At 36.8% G+C, this 21,392-nt stretch overlaps 1 protein-coding gene across 1 annotated transcript in view; it reads right to left on the bottom strand.

Moving 5' to 3' along the window:
- The window catches only part of cfap74 (cilia and flagella associated protein 74), a 57,844-nt gene that overhangs the window by 28,180 nt on the left and 8,272 nt on the right, over positions 1-21,392 (bottom strand). The window contains exons 14-23 of the mRNA XM_023331459.1: positions 18,859-18,996; positions 18,617-18,735; positions 14,093-14,159; positions 13,584-13,673; positions 12,673-12,858; positions 11,888-11,984; positions 9,700-9,782; positions 8,197-8,319; positions 7,970-8,091; positions 973-1,101 (exon numbers count right to left, since the gene is read on the bottom strand). Of these exons, the coding sequence (XP_023187227.1) occupies positions 973-1,101; positions 7,970-8,091; positions 8,197-8,319; positions 9,700-9,782; positions 11,888-11,984; positions 12,673-12,858; positions 13,584-13,673; positions 14,093-14,159; positions 18,617-18,735; positions 18,859-18,996 (1,154 nt within the window). The remainder of the gene's footprint in view (positions 1-972; positions 1,102-7,969; positions 8,092-8,196; positions 8,320-9,699; positions 9,783-11,887; positions 11,985-12,672; positions 12,859-13,583; positions 13,674-14,092; positions 14,160-18,616; positions 18,736-18,858; positions 18,997-21,392) is intronic.

Raw genomic sequence — 21,392 nt, 5'->3', positions numbered from 1 at the left:
GTTAGCAGGACAAAATGGCGACAAGCAACAGTTAGTAACTACCTTTGTTAGCCTCTGTCTAAGCTACCCCCTAGAGAGGGCGTTCCATAGTGTGTCATATCCTCTACCCTTAGCTTTGAGAGCGTTTCCTAACATGTCATTTCCTTTAGCTTTAGCTTCGCAACTAGGGAACAGAGATAGAAGGAAAAACGCAGAATTATTTATTCTCAACAAACCCAATTAAAACTCAAGTACTTTCTTTGGTACCCCATTAAAAGTACTTTAGAGATGGTACAACATTAAATTTTAATGGTTTTGAAACTTGTTTATTTTCGATAACCCCAGGTCTACTAGCCAAAATCAGCAAAGTAGATTAACATCGGATTCCCATGGCCTTTGATTAACTTCTAATTAGTGGGGATCTTTTTTATGTTTTTTAGCCTGGAAAAAAATGCATAGCTTGAAATTAGCCTAAACAACAACAATAATTAGTTTAGCTAGCCATTTTTCAACCACAATTTTGACATCTTGTTTTTAAGTGGAAGGTTACTAATCTTTTACTTTTTATAACCATTTTTAAATGTTATTTGGATGAAAGACAGCATCAACACTTTATGGTGATCATTTAAAGGATTTTTAAAAATATATTTATCACAATTAAAGCTATTGTACTTAGAACCTGAGATTAAAGTAACAACTCAAGAGTCTTTTGGCAAAGAAAATCAAAAGTTGACAAATAGCTACATTTTAAGATTTAAAATTTAAAGGTTTACAATTTTACAACATTTTTTTTTTGATCGCCCAAAACAAAAAAACTTTAAAAATCTCAAAGAATCAAAGCTTGAGGACTGACGCCTGAGTTTCCTCTGAAGAGCAAAACACTTTGCACTTTAATAGAAGGTCAACAGAATCTCAACAACTTCCCTTTACAATATGATTATCCGTGCTTCAATGGTTCCATTAACATTGCATCCTCTGTGTGTCCTTCCTTACCTTGGGATGAATTTCAGCTGGGCCTTAAAAGTTGACAGAGCCTGGATGAAGCCACGTTTTGGTATAATCTCCAGGTGCTTCCTCATCTCCGGGCACAGATCAAAGGTCAGTTTAAAAGCTCTGTTTTCTCTGTCATGCAAAAAGTGTACAGTCTCATTAGACGGCTGCAAAAAAAAGGTGCTTTCAGGTGAGAGACTGATTATATATGACAATCTATGTAGTTTATGAAATCTTTAAAATTACATAAATAGAAATAAAACATCTAAGTGGTTTATGAAATTTAAAAAACACACAGAACTAGAGGTCAAACATCTGCCAAAGTAAATATATATAATATTACATGAGGTGGTATGTACCTCATGGTCGAAAATCAAATAATTAAATGAATGTCTTTTATGATTGCAGCATACTATAAGGATTTATTAAAAAAAATCTTTTATAGGTTTATGCATTGAACCTGTGAAAGGTTTACAGGTTGACAAAAGTTTTCTTGATTGGCACCAATGTACGTTGCCTTGTAAAGAATATAATCTTCAAGTTCAAATCATTTTCAGATGTTCAAACAGACGGCCGCAATAATTCAAATGTCTCTTCATTTTAAGAATTCACAAAGACATCCAACTAGGGAGAACTGTTTTGTGAAGGCGGGATTTGTACAACAGCACATTTGTGTCTGCTTTCATCTTCAATGACACACAGATGAGAGAGGAACCCCAGAATACACCAACAGAGGTTTCCGTTTTTGACTGCCCTCCCTCAACTGAACTGACCCACTTAAACGGTCGGGTCAGCCAGATGCTTGCTTCCCCGAGGCAAGGGCTAAGAGGGACACTTGGGAGGTATTAAGTCTCAGTTTGTGCTCCATCTAAATGACAACCTTCAAATAAACCCTTGGTGGAATATTTATGGCAACATAATCAGTTTGGCCATTGAGCCATTCCAATTAACAGGGTCATTTGGCTGATCTGTAGTTTTCACTTGCAGAGTGTGATAATTTTATTTCCAAGTCAATGCCAAATTTATATAACAGTGTGTTGGTTCTGATGAAACATTTGGCAATATAAATATCTGAAATACAAATGGTAATTTCTCAACATGTGTGTTTTTACCCTACTATTCAATAGAAGGTAGTAATAATAATAATTCATTGAAATAAATTGATATTTTAGATACCAGTCAAATTCGCAGAAACAACTTCAAGAAGTTTTGTGTGTTTTACTGCTAAATACTAGTTTAGAATTTAAATTTTATTATTTAAATTTAAATTTATGATTTAAATTTATGATATAAATTTATGATAAATCATTTTTATGAATTATAAATCATAAAAATCCTGTCACATGTAAAAAATACAGAAGAACCCTTCTTATAATTATTCAATGGGGAAAATAATCCTACATTATAGTTATTTGGTTTTTAACAGTTCTCTGTACCACAATTATTGGCAACCCTTCTACTAAAACTTGGTACAACTCTCTTTTGTCGATAAGACAGAACTTAAACTTCTACTATAACATTTCAAAGGTCCAGTTCCTCTGTTATGCTCTCTTTCCAAAGATTTTTTTAAAAAACAAAAGGGATCTGTGGGCTGAAACAGCCATGGAAGAAGATTGATGTTATGTCTGCTGTGCATTTTCTGTGTATTTTATTGAATCTTTATCCTGCTAAGAAACCAAATGAAAATTCTTCTTTGCCAAAGGCCGCAAGATTTTTATTGTAAATGCCCTGGTGTTTCAAAGACTGTTCCCATGGAGTCATTGCAAGAGAAATAGCCCAGAAATATCAGGTGTGTTCGCACATGAAACCTAATCTTAGTCTGCTCTGACTGAGCTGGTTCAGTGTGAAATGTCTCAATAGCATCTACTAACTTCCACACAGTATGCTTGACATGTGAGAACAAAAAAAAAAGCTTTTTTTTTGCAGCACAACTGCTTGGGGTGTAGATAACATCCAGTGGTTGTTATGGAGACTCCAGACATACTCTGCTGCGGTTCTCTAGCAGTGAGCTTTAGAGATTTTTTTTTAACCTTCCTTGCCATCTGCTTGACTGTGTGTGGTGGCAAAATAAGCAGCCTGTCTAGTGGCAACTGGCTAAGAAAATTGGACCCTTGTGTAAGAAAGCTAAATTAATTTATATAGCACTTTTAATGCAGAGGATTTGCAGCGCTTTTGTAAGTTAATTACAAGCATATCTACAATATAAAAAGAAATACTGCAAACAAGTGCAAGTGTCAGAAACTCTGATCAATTTAAAGTGAAAAAATGTTTCGGTTACATTTGTTTTCTGAGTATCTAAGCGTTATACATAAGTTTGGCATTAGCAATTTTTTTGTGAAAAAAATCAAAAAACAAACAATTATTGCTTAAGTTAGGATAACAATGTACTCAAATTAAAGTTAAAAATATTCAACTGCAATAAAAGATGAATTTCTTGTCTTTTTACACGTTCTTACCAAAGTCACCAATGAATATGATTTGCACCTTTCCTTTCTTAAATGACAATCTCCTGTGAACATGCAAGAAAAAAATGCATCCTGAAAGTCCTCCAAAAACAATTAGGAAAAGTTTTTAATCTGAATATTCTCTTAAAATGTATCCTTACAATATCACTTAAAATGTTAGAGGTTCTTCCTGGAGTAAGCATGGATCTCAGCCACCTCATTGGTCCTTTAATTAGGTTGTAGCTGTTGAGTAATTTTGGGAGACCAACCGCTCTCTACTTGAGCATAACAGCTTTCACTGTGGCTTGAATTCTACTGTCTTGAAATGGTTTTGTTTCTCTTTCCAGGCTGACAAAATATACATTCTTTAACTGTTCATGAAATTTCTTTTGAGTGGGGCATGCTGTGTTGCTTTTTTGAAATCATTTAGTTGACTCGGCGTTCCTTGGTAGGTTCTCTCAAAGGAACATTTTTATTTCTTACTTGTTCAGGTCAGACAGTCATTTAACTCTTCCGCACAAACATAAAAATCCTACCTACTTATGTTTTATACCTGTGTGAGGGGGTACATCCAACTTAGATTGTGCACAAAGAAATTAACAATTATTTAGGATTAAACAAGGAGTACAGTTATATTTCACACAGAGCCTTGTTGATTTACGTAGCTTTTTAAACTTAATAAATCAATTATCATTTGCTTTTAGTGTCTTTTGAGGATGACAAAAAAGCAGTAATAGAAGAAAGCTGAAAGGGAGCAGATCAAAGCTGTGTATTATACTCCATGTCATTGGATTGGGAGACATAATCTGCACTTTAGGGAACTAGTTAACATTCTCATGCTTTAATTTGAGCTCTAATTTGAATTAAGTTTCGCATATCATTAAATAAGCAACTCAAGAAGCAGGATTTTTTTTTTATTAGCAATGCTTTGTTTACTGTTGCACCAGCAACACATTGATCCTATTCCAGAAAGCTATTTAAACAGGCCTCAGGATGCCTCAAGATGAGGTGTAGCACGGTCACTACAAACGCAATAAAAAGACAGAAACCAAGAATTTGTAGAAGAAAAAAAACAAAACAAGATTGTTTATTTTTTGAAGGCCTTAGTTTGGGCAGGAATGTTTAACCCCCGAACTGGTGCCAGCAGAGGAGGCGCCAGTTTCAATGTTTTCTGTTTCAATGTTTGAAACAGAAAAGACAAATTCTGCCAACTGTGCTTGGAATATTCAAATCACTGGTTCACAGGCAAAAGTCAAACACTGCATATCTTAAAGCCTCTTAAAATTCGTCCAATTCGTTAGAGAGACATTCAAATCTCTGGCACACAGGCTGGGTAGACATATTCAATCTTGCTTTGTGTTGCTCTCTTAACTAATCTGTCACAAGCTAAAGACTACTTGTGGGATGGTTATCTATTTAGTGGGGGAGCGAGTGACAATTTTAAATAATGAAAGCAGCGGCTCTCTCATTGTTCATCCCAAAAGCCTGCCAAGCTATTTTGTATTCAGATTATTGTCTTGGAGGCAGAGTGACATACTGCATAGTTTGCTGGTCCAAGCATTAGCATTTCTTTACTTGAAAAGCTGCACTTCATACTGACACTGTCATCATCATGTTGTCACATGTGCTGGTGTGCCAGCGCACCAGATGGCAGTTGTCACAAATCCCTAACCCTCACACACATACACACACACACACACACCCTCCCCCACAGTGACATGACACAATGACTGTAGAGGTGATGGACCACTCTTCTGCAAATGGCACTGCCCCTGGTGCATTCTTAACCTTTGCTGTGCATCACAATGCATCATATCCATAATCAGAAAGGCTTTGTTTGAGTTCTGCGCTGCCGTGAAGAAAATCAAAGAGGATGTGAGCTTCCAGCTTACATTATCATTAATTTCTGAACATTTATAAGCAGCTTCTACTTTTTTTTGTTTTTTATCTAATCTATGCATTGGTATAATGCCTTATCGTGGTTCTTTGGTACTAATGAATGTTAGACTTTTATGTTGTGTTGTGTTAAAATGTGTTGTGCTGTAATCAGTGGGTTGCTGGTTCGATCTCTGGTTTCTGTAGTTAGCACTGAGAGAAGGCAGAGGAGTTTGATTTGTCACAAATGATCTGTCTCATTCTGTGTGTATGATGTAGAAGAACTTGACATATTCCTGACCTAAGTCAGTAGAAAATGTTTGGGATGAGTTAGAATGGAGATTGTGAACCAGACCTTCTTATCCATTATTAGTGTCTGACCTCACAAATAAGCTTCAAGGAAATTCTAAAAAATTCTGAAAAACCTTTTCAAGAGTTTTGACCAGATATCATATTAAAGTCTTTGGATTAAGAATGGGATGTCGTTCAAGTTCGTTTGTGTATGAGGGCACCATCAAATCCTTTTGCTGATATACTTCATGTTCAGGAGTTTATGTTTTGGGGATTTTGCGTATATTATCTTTTATTTTATAATTTGCTCCTCAGTACCCCAGTAAAGGACTGGAAAGTTGTCTAGGGTGTATCCTACTTCTCCTGCTGACTCCAGGAGAAAGGCAGCAGCCCCCTGACAACCTGAACAGGATTAAATTGGTACAGAAAATGGTTGGATGGATGTAAGGTTGTCCCACTTGCAGCTTTGCAAAAACAATGTTTTCTTTTTTTTTTTTTTATTTTAGTTAAAAATGTCTGAAAAGTGCTGACATTCTCTCTCAGGGCTCAGGGCCTCTTAAACTCTCTCCCACATGCTTGTCTAACAGCTGTGAATTAGACAGTGTTTAAAACAGACCTGTCATAGTCTAAGCCTGTTTTGTTACATAAAACTTGATTTATTGCAGACACGGTGCAAGTTTTGAAAGAAAAAAGTGCATGTTCAGTGTGAATGCTGAGAGGGTTGGAAGTGGAAAACAACAATAAGTATTCTGAGATTACACATCGAGGTGCAGAGAACATTATGTTTGTGTTTGGGAAATAAAGTGAAGTTACATTTATTTTTATATAAACATGACTACTGTTTTATTGTATTAATTACTAGCTTCACTTAAAGATGCAAAACTTTAAAACAGTTTAGTATTAAAATCAACTTGCTTATTTAACGTATGACGATTTTCTTTAAGTATTCAAAACTTACCTCATGAAGTATTTCACATTTTAGAACCACCAATTTCAATACATTTTCTAATTTTCTAATAATTTATATGATAGACCAAGACAACAGTAACACACACAACTCACACAGTGCAGGATTGGAACGCTGAAGGAAAATGATACGAGGTTTTCCACATTTTCTTTACCTATGTCTCCATCAACTTCGCATATATTGAGAGAAAACATTGCTTAAACATATTCCTGTTGGATGGAAGGCATCTGTGTACATCAATTTTCAAGTCTTGTAATAGATTCTCAATTCGATTTAGCTCTGGATTTGACTGGGCCATTCTAACACATGGATATTCTTTGAGCTCATCAGTTCCATTGTAGCTGTGGCTGTACGTTTAGAAAAGCTGTCCTGTTGAAAGGTGAAACTCCAACCAAGTCATGTCTTCAGCAGCCGCTGGAACAACATTTACACTGAGCATTGATCGTCCATTCTAGCCAAAATCTTTCCTTGTGAAAGGAAATCTCTGGTTGTGACCTTGAATATGTAGTCTTTCAGAGGGTCACATTCACTGACCACCAGTTTAGCTCTCATCCTACAACAAATATTAAGGAGAGTTAGAAACTTTTCTGGCATAACTATGCTGTTTAGCTGTTGCTGCAACCGGAGTCGAATTATCATCCTCTTTAGACCACACATTAGCGCTTTCATGACTGTCTGCTTTTCCTCATCCTCCTGTCTCTCTTTCTTGGATCTGAGTCTAATGTTAAGCTCGTTAACTCCTGTAACTTGCTGTCCAATTACTGCCGGACAGCTTTCCCTGCCAAACACAGCTTTTTTGCTCTCATCTGATCTGAGCTGAGCAGCTCAAGGAGAGCAAGCGTTTAGGCAACACTGAATGGTTGCCACGGGAGATTAAATGAGTCCTCAAACATGGATGAAAAAAAATTCAAAGCAACATTCCTGGTTTCTATTTGATGAGGAAATAACATTATAGCATAATGTAAAGCTCAAAAAAGTAAATTTTACATAATGTTGCCTCTTTACAAGCCCCACAAACCTTCACAGAACAGCTGTATTTGAACTAAGATTAAATGAACAGCTGAAATCTGTTTAGTAATTAGGCGTTTTGTTAAGGTACATATTTGTGCTGGATTTTGTTAGTTGTATCAGGGATACCGCTTGCTATCTATAAGTATATAACAAGTGATTCAGATCTTTTTTATATAAAATAAAAAAACAACAACTGAAAACCGCGTATCATGTTATTTCCACTACACAATCATGCTCTACTTGTCTGCACACCACATAAAATCCCAGTGAAATACATTAATGCATGAAATCATGATGAAGTATGAAAAGGCCCAAAGTCACTGTTTAGACTGCACCGCTGTCTTTTGTTTACAGGTAAAAAAAAAGAAGTTCAGTTGTTATGTTTTCAACTTTGTCTGTCTTTTGGACCCACCTGCTCTGAAGGACGATGGTGTATTGATAAAGGCAGTCAAAGGTGCAGATCTTCAGGTCAATGCTGGGATGAATAACCCATACAGGGTTGCTGACCGCCACGCCGCTGACATGGATGGGTATCTGTGTGAATAGGTCGTCAACCGAGACATACATTTTCATCAATAATCATTTGATTATATAATATTCTGCTAAATTCCCATGACATAACATCCACCAATAACATACTGGTTTTGTGTTTGTGTCGGAGAATCTGATGTAGAAGTCCATTATGGTCTCTCCAGGAATGGTTGGCTTGAATAAAATTTCCAGCTTGACACTTTGAAAGGGTCCAATCTCTCCTCCTCTTACCTAAAAAAAAGTACACAACACAGCAGGCCAAAAAAAAAAAAGGAAACATACGTTTTTTTAAAAACTAATTTCAACAAAATATTTCTAAACAGATGTGGGGATTCTTCATAAATTTCCTAATCCCATTTTTCACTTGAATTTCAACAAAGGCTAACATAAGCATAACTTAATTTTGGTTTTAAGCCTAAGTTCAGCTTTGTCCAAGCACCAGTGCGCGTGAACTGGTTTAGTACACTGACATAGGTTTTAGCTCCCGTGTTCACAGATTAAAGCCCCAGACTGGAGCGTGTCACACATGTCTGAGCTACAGTTGGAGCCATGAGCCATCTGCAGTTTTGTCCTGGTGCCTATTTGTTACATGGGAACTATGTGTCGGAAAAGCTGTTGTCAACAAAACACTCAATTAAAACACATATTATTTGATTTATGTCAACTGATCAGCAATCACCGTTGACTGTAATGTTAGTGTTTAATCTAACAGGATGTATATTCAAAAAAAAAATAAAAAATCTAAATCCTCTTTGAAGTCCATTAAGAGGATAAGGAAGAGTTGCGTGCAGGTGAAAGGCTGGGCACTCCTCCATGTAATGTCAGTACATTGAGAACAATAAAAACATAAAAGGCATAAGTGGCAGATGCAGCAAGTGTCTCAATGTTTTAATGGATAATCCACAATTTAAGACGCTGCCTTTAACCATTTGATGAGCACATATCTGTCAAAATGACAACAAAGCTGAAGGCATGCAGGCGCGTGCAACACACAGTCACAAAAAGCACAGAGGGAGAGGTGATGCACCATTAGACCCCCTCTAGAAAGATGTAATGAACCCTGATTGGCTTCACAGCTTCGTCTGGGCCACAAGGCATATGCAGCATCATGGTTAGAACAAGAAAAGGAGCGCAGAGTCTTCAGTAGCACTGTAGTCAAGAAAATCAATCTTTGCACGCAGAATAGATCATACGTCGTGAAGCAGAACGTAGACAAAAGAACTAAACAAACGCATCTGTAGCTAAGAAAAATGCTCAGAAAATCCTCCCTCGAGAGTGAGGGTAAATCCGTTTCTCGTGAGCTCATTGCTTCTCCTCTCCAATCACTACTGAAGAATCCACAGTGAAAACACATTCCTTGTTTCAAAATAACCTCACACAGCAGAATGAAATAAAAGTTTGAAAGCTTCAGACCATGAGAAGTATTATAAACCCGAAGCAGTTCTCCCACAGTATAAAAACATCATTTATATCAGGTTGTACAACTCATGCAGATACAGGCACACAGTTAGCAGCATGTGCTTTAAAAGCATTCCCCCACAACAATGTTTATTAAAGTTAGTTTTACATATTTTATTGCAATTCAAGTAATTGATACTATTCTACACTTACATTTCCAAGTATAATATCGCAGTAGTCCACCAAGGTCAGGTTTACGCGTGTGCCCACATCAGAGGAAAGGTGAGGGTTTATTTCTGTATAATATAAGAACACATTACAGAAGAACAGTGCAGGGTGACGATGCGTTGTGTTTTGGGGGAACAAACCGATCTATACATACAGACAAAATCAACCAAGTAACGGTGATAGAACAAAAAAACAGGCATAGTGCTGATCAGTACCTTCGGTTTCTCAACGTGAAGATTTAACAAGCTGAAAACGTTTGGCGCATTTGTATTTAAAGCAATGTTTTAATTTGACCAGCATGTTTCCACTGACTGGCAGCAATATTTACAGTTTGGTAAATAGGGTAATGATGATAAAGACTAGAAGCTCATGAGAAAAGATGAATGGTTACCAATATTAGTGGAAACATGCAAACGCTTGTGAGCAATTTTCTGAAGCATTTGGTTGTAATGCCAGCAAAATGTTTTACACTGAATATTGAGAAGGGTTTAAGTAATTTTTCAACATTCAATAATTCATTAAAGTGTAACAGAGTAGATTTTTTTTTGCAATAACAGCCCTAGAACATTGTTTTATTAAGTTATTATGCAGTTTAGGGACATGCACTGACATTCCCAACTAAAAACCATTTTTTAAAAATAACTTCAAAATCTAAATATGGTGGAAGTATGAATAATCCGGTGTTTAACTTTATATGTAATGATGCAAAAGTGTGCATCTTGTTAGGATTCCTGTTTTTTTTTTTTTCAGAGGAACCATTGAAAATAATTTCTAAATTTTTCCCTTTAATGTGACAAATTACAATATGTGACTTTTTCCTTTAAAAAAGGAGCAAAACAAAAAGTCACAATTTCCCATGCCTACTGCACATCACTTTAAATATTACTATATTCAGAGTGATGTAGCTCTGTTGTTTTATTACTTTGTGAGGCGGAAGCTCAGCTGGGAACTGATGCATTGCATAAGCAAGTGTTAATGCTCTACTTTGCCATAGGGGAGTCAAGGATTTCTCAAACATGCATGAAATAATCAAAGCAACATTATAACATGGAATAACAGGGAATAACATTATAACATGATATAAAGCTCAAAAAAGTCCTTCAAAGTCCTCCTTTAAGTATTAAAAACTCAGTATTTTAACAGAAGTGTGAATGTATACTACACATTTAAAAGCAAGTATATACTGTAATACCACAGATAAATAAAAAAAGTCACTAAAATGGAACTGCTTCCATGTTCTACACTCAGAAAAACATGACAAATTGTGAACTACTGACTTTCTGAAAATGTAATTAATTTCATGTGATTGACCAACGGAGAAGAAAGAGAGAAGAAAAAATGGAGATGCAGCAACACAACAGCCAAAGCCTGTAGAGCAGAAGAAAAAAGCCCTGAATTGCTTATCAAAAGATTCAGCTGTGGAGAGTGCTGAGCACAGCGATGAAGACTTTAGATGTGGGAGGACACAAAAGAGGAGATGCATCCTTGTCGCCAGTAGGGAGAGCAAGGTGAACCCTGCGCTTTTACCGAGTCCTCCTTTAGGTTTTTGTTCCCACAAAGACCAGATGTCCCAGCACTGATGAAGAGATAAAGCCTCTGCTCTCGTCCTTCATTCTAGAATCAGTGTTATGTAAACTCTCGGAGTGGAGCTACACAAAACATTTTTCAAATACAACTAATCTGCGTAGCGATTCCGGATTTAGACTCAACAGTACGCTGAGCATACATGCTAATATGCTGCTAATGTTTGCCATCTGCTAAATTAAAACGGTGCCCATTTCCGACACCTTTCACTCCTGCCAAACGCTTGGTGGTGCAAAATGAAAAGTGACAATTTCCAGCTCTGCAGTGTCAGTCTGTTTGAATGCATACTGGAACAAATATGCACATGCCTGCTGCACTTTTGAGATTTCTAGTTGTACTTTGTGCAGTTTTAGCCTGCTAATTTTCAAAAAATTTTTATCGGAACAAATGTAGGAGTATCTACATGAAATACACCAAATTTGAGGCTGTAAAGTGATCGGGTATGGAGACATTAAAGTTTAAATACTTTTGCGAGGCACTCTGCAATTTATCTCCGAAAGGAATCTTTTACATATTTAATAAGATCCTCCATAAGTCTTGTACTTGTTAAGCACTGTCATTCGTCTTGTACGCACTGCAGTATTTTTACCAGATTCCGTTGGAAGACTCTGCTGCTTTGGATGGACCTCCTCTAAACCCAGCGAATAAGAACTCTGGCGCCTGGAATAAGTTATGTTTTCACTTCCCTACAAGCACAAAAAACAAAAGAGAGAAACACTTGTTCATTACTCATTCATTTTGTGCATGAAGGATTACACTGTAACTTCCCACTTTAAGTTAGAATAATGCTGAACTATTTGAGTTCTTTTACACAATAATTCATTTTACTTTGACTTACTTTTATTACTTATAGTTTCAATGTAATACATAAAAGGGGAGAAAATTTTCGCAACTTGTGACACAAAAATCCGTGACCTGCTGTAATAAATCTTTCTTTGAGTCAGAAAACAAAATCTTACCTGGTATTTTTGGTGTACTAAGTGCAAATACGCTTAGTACATTTGAAATATGGCAAAACTAACTCAGAAGTAAATTTTCAGAACCACACAGAGGCTTGTTTTAAGTCAATAATTCTTTAATATTGATGAAAAGTAATATTTCAGAGGCAGATCATTTCACTTGTTAAATGGGAAAAATGTCTTTCTATAAATTAAATAATTTCCCAGTGGGACGAGTACTTTTTAAAATCAATATTAAGAAATTATTCACTTAAAAGAAGCTCCTATAACTTACCGAAAAGTGACTTGTAAGTTAGTTTTGTCTTAAGTCAAGTGTGCACTGATGTCTGCACTAGACACTAGACCAAAAATACTTCATAAGGTTTTGTGTTTTTGCAGTGTAGAGCAACGTCTGAGTTTTATACTGATGGCTGACCGGATCTGTGTTGGCAAAATCCTGGGATGGCATCTGGGCATGCTTCCTTGCCGGAGAGAGATGCATGGAGGTGCCCATGCTGAAGAAGCTGGCCAGCGCTCCGTTGTTGGTCAGGGTTATAGTCCGTGAAACACTCTGGCCGACAACGTGCGAACCAAAGTCAATAGACTTGCAGTCAACCTCCGGCTAGACAGAAAATATCCACAGATAAACACTGTTTAGTCAGATGAGTTAATTGCCAATTACTGACAAGCTGCCACCTCATGTTCACAAAGGTTTTTATGCATTAACAAATAAACCGATTAAAGAAGGTGAGCTTAATTAAACTGGTGTACCAACTTAGTCATGAAGTGCTGTTCCTATGAAACAAGATGAAAAGAATACAGTGACTAATAGTTCAGTATCCTCCTTTTTCCTGTTCCTCTTCTGTTCCTTTGGACAGTGCTATGAAGTTTCACCTGCGAGTAAACATCTCTCCTGTGTGTATCTCTACCATATGTGCTTGTTTTTTCCTGTGCCAGGTTGTACTCGGCTCCACTGTTCTCTCGAGTGTATAGCCTTTTTTTTTTTTTGATGCTTCTTAGTTTTTATGCCCACGAGATTTAGGCTTGTTTGGACTGAGCTGCCGTGTACCAAACCTGTGAAGTTATCACTCACATTTTTTATGTCGTCTCCAAGAGTACAACTGAGACTTGCCTGTGTCATTATTATTTTATATTTATTTATTTTATTATTTTATGTAACAGACACATATCTAAGCACTAGATGCACACTGTGTGGTAGAGTCAATAAAAATGGACAAAAAAATATTGTATAAAAAAAAAAACCAGGAGAAATGAACCAAATCAGATTGGAAGTCTAATTAAACAACAGGTAAAAGCAATCTTTTGGTTTTTAATGAGTCTACTCACGTTGAATTTCTTTATGGTGCATCTGACCGGCACAGAGAAGGGACCAAAGGTTGATTCAAAATAACATTCTCCCACCAGGTCTTCATTAATCTGCAGTGATCAGATAAGTGAAATTGGGTTCTGACATAGGAGGAAATAAACATTTCATTTCACTAAACTTTTGCCTGTTTACTTTTTTGGGGTAAAAATGTATGTATTAGCTTAAATTTGTAGTTCACATGTATGTTCAACCCAACAATATGGACCCACATGGCAAATGGTTTGGAACCACTTCAGTGTGAAAGATAACTCTGTTCTAACAAACAGAAGATATTATTTTAGTACCAAACTACCAGTTTAAAAAATGATTTAAAAAAAAGGAAAGGCAAGACACTAAAAGACCTTACAAAGCAACAACAGTCATTACTTTGCATGATTACAAGTGCGTCATAGAAAGTGTGTCCCAATATGCAGGACATTTTATGTTTTTCGGCCTCTTGGTGTCTGAATAAAGTGCTCACAGGACTTACCAAAGGATGGAATATAACCAGCATTTCACAAGACATCCCAGTAGATAAAGAACCAGGAGGCTGAAACCTGAAACAAATAAAATATAGATTTTTAGACAACTTACCGAACAAGTAATGTTCTCATTCCAAATATGAACTACAGTCATGGTAAAAAAATGTAAGTTCTAGGGTTTAAATGTTTACAGGATCTCACTTTCACCTGGTTCAAAAATGGTTTCTTCAAGAGTACAAAAACCCCACAGAACCCCGTGATTTACTAAACAAGGATAGAGTCAAAGTAAAAAAGTCTATGACCCAGAAACCTACATAGTACAGTCTGGCAAATATGTAAAATAACAAAATAAAAAAGGGTCTACTCACTATTCCCAAATCTGTAAAAGTGCAATTTATTATAGATGTTCGCGTTTATTTTCATTCACAGCACAGAAAATTTTGATGGAACCTGAGTCAACGTATAATTCTGCAGATGGTCCAGTCAATTTCCAGACCTTAATCAAATCAAGAATCTGTGGCAAGACCTAATTGAAAATGACACTCTGTCTCACCTAACTTACTACTACTACTCTGCAGAAAAACGAGGAAACATTTTTAAAATCATAAATTATATAAATTGCTTCGCATTAAAATTTATGCATCAGAGGTTTTGGTTGTAACGTGAGAAAACGTGAAAACATTTAGTGGACATTAACACTTTGAAAAACGTTTGTTCAAGTTAAATTTGCATAAAATAAATGGCCATGCCTAATTTGACAATCTGTAAAATCAACACACAGTTTGAAAATCTTTCTGTACTTACAGAAAAGTACAGTAAGCAAATGGACCAGTACGGTAGGTTTATTTTGGCCTCCCATTTGAAACTGTTGGTTCAGTCCTCAGTTGGGGAACTTGGGGCGGATACAGAGTTTACTGCTGTGAAATGGAAACGTATGAAAGGATCCCACCTGGTCACTAGGTGGTAAGTGGAAAACGTCTTATTGTACCTCATAAGCATTTCCCTTTTCATCTGCGGGTAAAAAAAAAATAAAAAAAAATCACCAGTGCTTTTGCTATTTTCTAACTTCAAGACAGGTGGCATGAAAAGACATGCGAAGAAAAATAGAGCAGTTCACTTGGGATTAAATGCTGAGCGAGGCAGTGTTTGAAAAAGCCTGCTACAGCCCTATATAAACTGCTGCGAATGAGGCCAGCGTGTCCGCTGCAGAGGACTGAAACCATGAGGCTGAAAAATGTGGTTTTACAGTATCAGTGACAATCCTGTGTGTTGAATTACACAGTTGTAGCAATACCCCTCGGCTTCACCCACAGTAAATCAATAAGCAATCTACTCATAAGTCACAGCTAGAGATCCTCGTACACATTCACAGCCACTTCTAAAACTAATCTACAGCAGCTTCAAAACTGTGTCTGGTGTGTCTAAACATCCGAAATAAAACGTATTTTCAAAATACTCTCAATCGTACGTTAAATTAGTTCTTTTAGAGGGGGAAAAAACAGCTGAAGAGCTAAAAGAGTAACTTTTAGGTGTTTTTCTTCCAACTCTAGAGATCCTTCTTGAGGCCAAATATTGCAGTATTAATTTGAACAGAATTGACAATGAAACTACTCGACAGATTTTGCTGTTGAAATAAACATGACCCCAGAAGAAAACGCTTAAACTCAAAATCCATCGTAAACAAGTGTACTGAAACAACAAACAGATCTACGCATCAAATGGTTTTCTACTGTAAGTAAAATTAATCATAACTCATTTCAAGTATTTGGGCATACACAAAAAAACAAAAAACAAATCTTGTCCGTTTGCACATTTCAGAATGACACAAATAAGCCCTTGCATACAAATCTTGTGCATTAACGAGGAGCGCACCATCTACGGTCAATGAGAACATTTCAACACCTCATTAATTATTCAGTTCTTTACTAGGAAATGCTTAAATATATAAATGTAAAATTCTTGTAGGAAAAGTGATTTAAGTACACGTAAACAAACAAATTAACCCAATTTTACCCAATAAGAAAGAAGACATTTAGTTTGAACAACCTGTGTCCAGCAGGTTATCTCCTTTGGTTGAAATAACTTCAGCGAAATGCTTTTAGAAACATAGATGAGTCCCTGAGGAAATTTAGTTTAGATCTTTCAATGTTCCCTGGAGTATATTAAAAAAACCTGGGTTAATGTTTTAAACTTGTGAAAGTATTTATTGCCAAGATATACAATAAAGTGCTAATGTTTGTATAATTTTCAAGTATTCTTAACTTGGACTAGATGAAAAAAAAAAGTGTTATTATGTACTCAGATTTTTGCTCCAGCACTTCCTCTACAGGTTTATTTGTTATCTCACATCTGAGTTCAGGAACACACACAACCCAGAAGGATGTTTTCCGCTCAGACCCCCATTTCTAACACGTGCTAGGAAGAGTCACTAAACGCAGCATCTACACTGTGGCTTTTTACCAAATCTGGCAGAAACCAGGCTTTCCCGGTTTGTGTCTCAGTAGAGAAACGATGAAGTGGAGCCCACTCTGAAATGGGTGTTGGAGGGGAGGAAGCCATTTTTAGAAATTCAGGGGGCGTAGAGGAAACCATGGGCTGATGTGAAAAAGCCTCGTTTGTGTTGTTCTATGTGGTCATCACGACTGATCTCAGTATTGTAGGTTTGAATGTGTGACTAACCGGGGTTTTACACACTAGTACACATGAATAATCAAAGGCTGGTGTAAAAAAAGATAATTACCTTCCCTGCAATTATAACCAGTTCTGTTTTTTTTACAATTAACAATCATATTTCTGTGCTGTTTATCATGTTCCCTGGCTTTGATGTTGTACTGCGATTGGTTGTATGCTGCTTCCTGAAGTGATGTGTAAACATTATATTTCACCAGAGAATATTACTGCAAGAGAATCTATCTTGCCAGGCGCCAAGTTATGCCTTTGTGGCCACGGCAACGCTGTTTAAGCCACTTAACAGTGAGAAAAAAGGCCCCTAAAGAGGAAAGTGTAAAATCTCAATAGTAAATAATTATACTAGAAATCTGCTGGGTTGTTTTTCTGAATTGATGGAAATAATGGTAAAGTGTCCTCAGAAAGTATTCACACCCCCAGGTTCCCACATTTGCACCCACAAGCTTCAAATTGTTATTGTCAAAATAATGTTATTGACAAAGTAGAACAACGTCCGGAGGAAAAAGGTGAATGCTAAGAATGTAAAAAGTGTGGCAGATGAGCTAATTTAAACAGCTGCTCTATTTGTCAAAGTTGGTATGTGGGTCGACTTCTTTTGCTAAAACACAACAAATTCTGCAGCATGTTAATGTTGTCAAAGTCAAGCTAGCATAATTGACCTACTTCCCTCTCCCTCTGCATTTTTTTTATTAAAACTGTTTTCTGACCTTGTTATTTAGTTGGTTTGATAATTAGTAGCAAAGCACTGTATCCCATTTTTAAAAAATATATATAACACGCAAAGACTTAAGATTTAGCATGTTATGTTGACACCAAGACAGCTACAACCAATGTAGCTGGGATCTTTTGCGTGTTAGTTTCCAAATGTGGCCAGAAGTTCATGTCTGTTACATGTTAGTAAGGAATGGAGAACTAGAAGGTGATACATTCAGACAAGTGATCCCGCACCCGCGCTCCATAACAGTGTCAGTAGTTTCCAGCTGACCCTTCCATAGCCTACAAGACTCTTCATCCAGTCAGGCAGAATGAGGAGAGAAGTCTCCACATCAAGCCATGAAAGACCTATTGGGAAAGCGATCCTCAGAGAGTGACCTGGAGAACAATGCATCTCTGCTTGGTCTGTGAGCTGCTGGCAGGCATCACAGAGAGGAGATAGAAGAAACATCGACTGACTCATTTATCGGGGACTCATAAGAGGAGCTGTGCGCGTGGTGATCCAAGCCGGCGTCCATATGTGGGAGGACAGGCTTTGCGCTCACGCATATTCCATCATTTTTAAAAAAAATGACAAATGGTGGCAGGGTTTCTATCTGCTCATGGAAGAGAGAGTGCTAATAATAAGTGTTCTGAAGGCTTTTAACAGATGATGCCCATTTTTCCACATGTTAATTTAAGAGGCCACTATGTCACAATTATGCTGCATTTCTAGAGCAAATTCAACACTCTAAAGATTACCAATTCTATAAAGTTTTAATAGCTAATAATAATAATGTAACACATGGAGCACGGTTGACTAAATATGATAAAAGTTATATGAGGTGAGCAGTGCTGTTGATTTGTGTTTCTTTCATCCACTGTATAAAAGAGGAACAGTACATTTTTCATCAGATTCAGTTTGTTTTAACTGTATTGGTAAACTATGTTGTTTTATTAACTTTCTTCAATTCAAGTCACTCTTTTATGCCTTTTTAAAACAGACAGTTGAATGTTTGAATATTCAACCAAACTTGAGTATAAACTTCGTCAAGCATTACTGAAGCTAAGGGAAGCTTCTTAGTTAAACCAACTAAGAACAGCAAACAGCAAGCTACAGTTTCAGACAAACTCTTTACTCTTTTGCTTACTTGACAGAGATGAACTCCATAAGCTCTGCAGAGATTCTGATAAACTTGCAAACACTAATAGTGTAGGAGATGTTTGTCAGGACAATTTTCTTCTTATACCTCTTCCCAACGTCAAAATCCTAAAACAGATCACTTATATCAGTCAGCAGAAAAAAACGTAAAATTCCACATTGCACGAATAATTAACTGCTGTTATACATTGTGTATATTTTTTGGGGGGGCACTTTTACTAAAGTTAGTACCTTAAAGAGGACGACTTCTGGCTTACTGGAGAATGGAGGCTGTTTCAGAATCCTTCTGCCAGTCGCATTTAACATCCCGCTGTCCATGCTGGATTCAGCTTCCTTAACTTCTGACTTTGCAGAAGATAAGACGGGCTTCTGTGACCACGAAGCAGAAGAAAAGCTATTGAAAACACATTCCACACTAGATGTCTACATAAACTGTGGAAACAGACAAATAATCTCTTTTTGCAGTCTGTCTAACATTACATGAGATTACATATTTCAGGTCCTTGATCTTTCAGTCATATTATTAGAAAAAATCATGCTCACAATACAACAGCAGCTGTATATGGAGCTCATTCCACAAAATATGACAAAAAGGTCATGTAATAATTCAAATTACATCTAAAACTGTGTGGTTTGGTATCCTAGTATTTGGAGTTTTGTTTTTTTCAAACTGCTGCAAACACTTTGTTACAAAGAGAACATCTAATCGCCATCCTCCTTCCCCACGATTCACCTCGTTAGTTTTGTTGTTCTGTTGTATTTGACTGCTGTACTGGACTGTAGCCTTTAATGAGGGCATCAGTCTGATCTGTATGTTCGCAGGAGAGATCCCTTCCACTTGACTTGTCACACGCTCAGATCTCTGAGCTGTAACGCTGTGTTCGCTCTGAAGCCTCAAAGGAACCAACGCAATGGGAAGCGAAGCCTGTCGCCCTTCATTTCAACTACTTTAGGATGCTGAATAAGACAGTGAGCCAACTCACCTCTGTGGCAGTGAGCTAATTCAGCGACACTCCTACTCTTGTTGTTCTTTCTAAACTTTTGGTGATTGCTGAAAAGTACACGTAATAGTTAATAGTTACTTTAAGGAGTTCTTTAAGCGTAGTTCCACGAGATATTCTCTTGCTACCTACAGTTGAATTGATTTAAAAGTTTGAAAGGATGGTTTAAAGGTGACTGGGGATTTTCTACAAATAACAACCCTGAATCTTTTTCTTCTATTGTTAAATGTTACAGTACATCCAATGCTGCACTGGGTATTTGCCTCTGGTACATAAATATTTAATATGTTCCTTTTTCCAGTCCAGGAGCTCAGTAAAATTTTCGTAATGTTTCTGTTGCCTAAAGAAAAGGTTCCCAAAGTATTTATTTTAATTACCACCTCAGTTTATTATCAAGTTTTCAAGAAAAAAAAGAAACAAGTTGGCAGAACGGACACATTTTGGACACACCATTAACTAGGTTTGCTAGCATTTTTATTTTTCTGCTGTTTAAGTTTCCCTATCTCCTGTACATTTTGAATCTTTCTCATGAAAGATTAATGTTATGTTTGGATACTGTTCTACAGTTTGTAGTCTGACTTTCTATTTCTGTTCTTCCATTCATTCCCTTTCATTCCCTCCATCACTGATCTTCTTCCTCAGCTGCTCTCAATCGGGTTGTCTCCCACATGTTCCTGTTGCACAGTTACCAGTCTGTGTTTTGGGGATTTATTTCAATTGCATGCCTGCACTTCTTGCTTCAGATTTTTTTTATATTATCTTGGCCCTGGACTTAGTTCTCCTTGTGTATTACATCAATCTTTGCCTGGGTGCTTGAGTACTACAATAACAACATCTGTCAGTGAACAGACATGCAACATTGCATATTAATATCTGCGCAAAACTTTAACAGTTATAATCTGTAGTAGTGATGGAACCCCACAAACTTTTGTTTTGAAGATAAGAACTGAAACCTATATCTTTGGAAAATATAATCTCCCCTGTACGTGGAAAGAACAAGTGCAGGTTTAATCACCTGCCTTGTTATCCCATGTCTGTGCTGTGCTTTAATTCTCGATGTTTAGGTCTATTGTATTCTTAGAAAAATAATAAAAAATACATTTAAAAATAAGCCTTAGCATAATTTGAGTAATTAAATAACCATTGTGTTTGTTATCGTCATCATTTTAGACAGAGATTTACAAAAGTAAAATAGAAGTAGAAGCTGTTCCTAAATATAACACCGAAGCTGGCAGGTGGATATTATTGTCACTTACGAATAGTGTGTGTGTCAGTCGAAATGTGTGCCATCATCACAAAGTGTGCTCTTGGTGACACTGTAAATGTGATGTTATATTTATCCATCTGTTTTTTGACACACTGTGTCAACAGAAAAATACCAAAACTCTAGCATACACAGCGCCTAAACTTTACAGGTATGTATTTTCGATCAAGCTGGAGTCCTTCAGAGGAATGATTTTTGTAATGTGAACACACCTGAAATTTACTGATTAAGTTTGGTCTCCTGGGAGATGTCTATCCATGTGGGCAAGCATCTCAGATACTTTAGTTGAGTTTCACACAGGTTTGTGCTACCTGACCTGACAGATCGTGTTATTCTATGTCTCTTCACCTGCCAGAAATAAGATTCACTGTAAGCATGAGGTGGTTCATATGATATACCATCCTGATCCCAACACCTCAATAAAAACCTCTCCACCAAGCATTTGGAGCCTTTGCTGCTCCCTGCAGAATATTTACGTGGCTGCTGAATAGTACATGATT

The sequence above is a fragment of the Xiphophorus maculatus genome, chromosome 1 (genome assembly GCF_002775205.1).
Source record: "Xiphophorus maculatus strain JP 163 A chromosome 1, X_maculatus-5.0-male, whole genome shotgun sequence".
In the NCBI taxonomy this organism is placed as follows: domain Eukaryota; kingdom Metazoa; phylum Chordata; class Actinopteri; order Cyprinodontiformes; family Poeciliidae; genus Xiphophorus; species Xiphophorus maculatus.
This window is presented reverse-complemented; position numbering and strand designations above follow the sequence as displayed.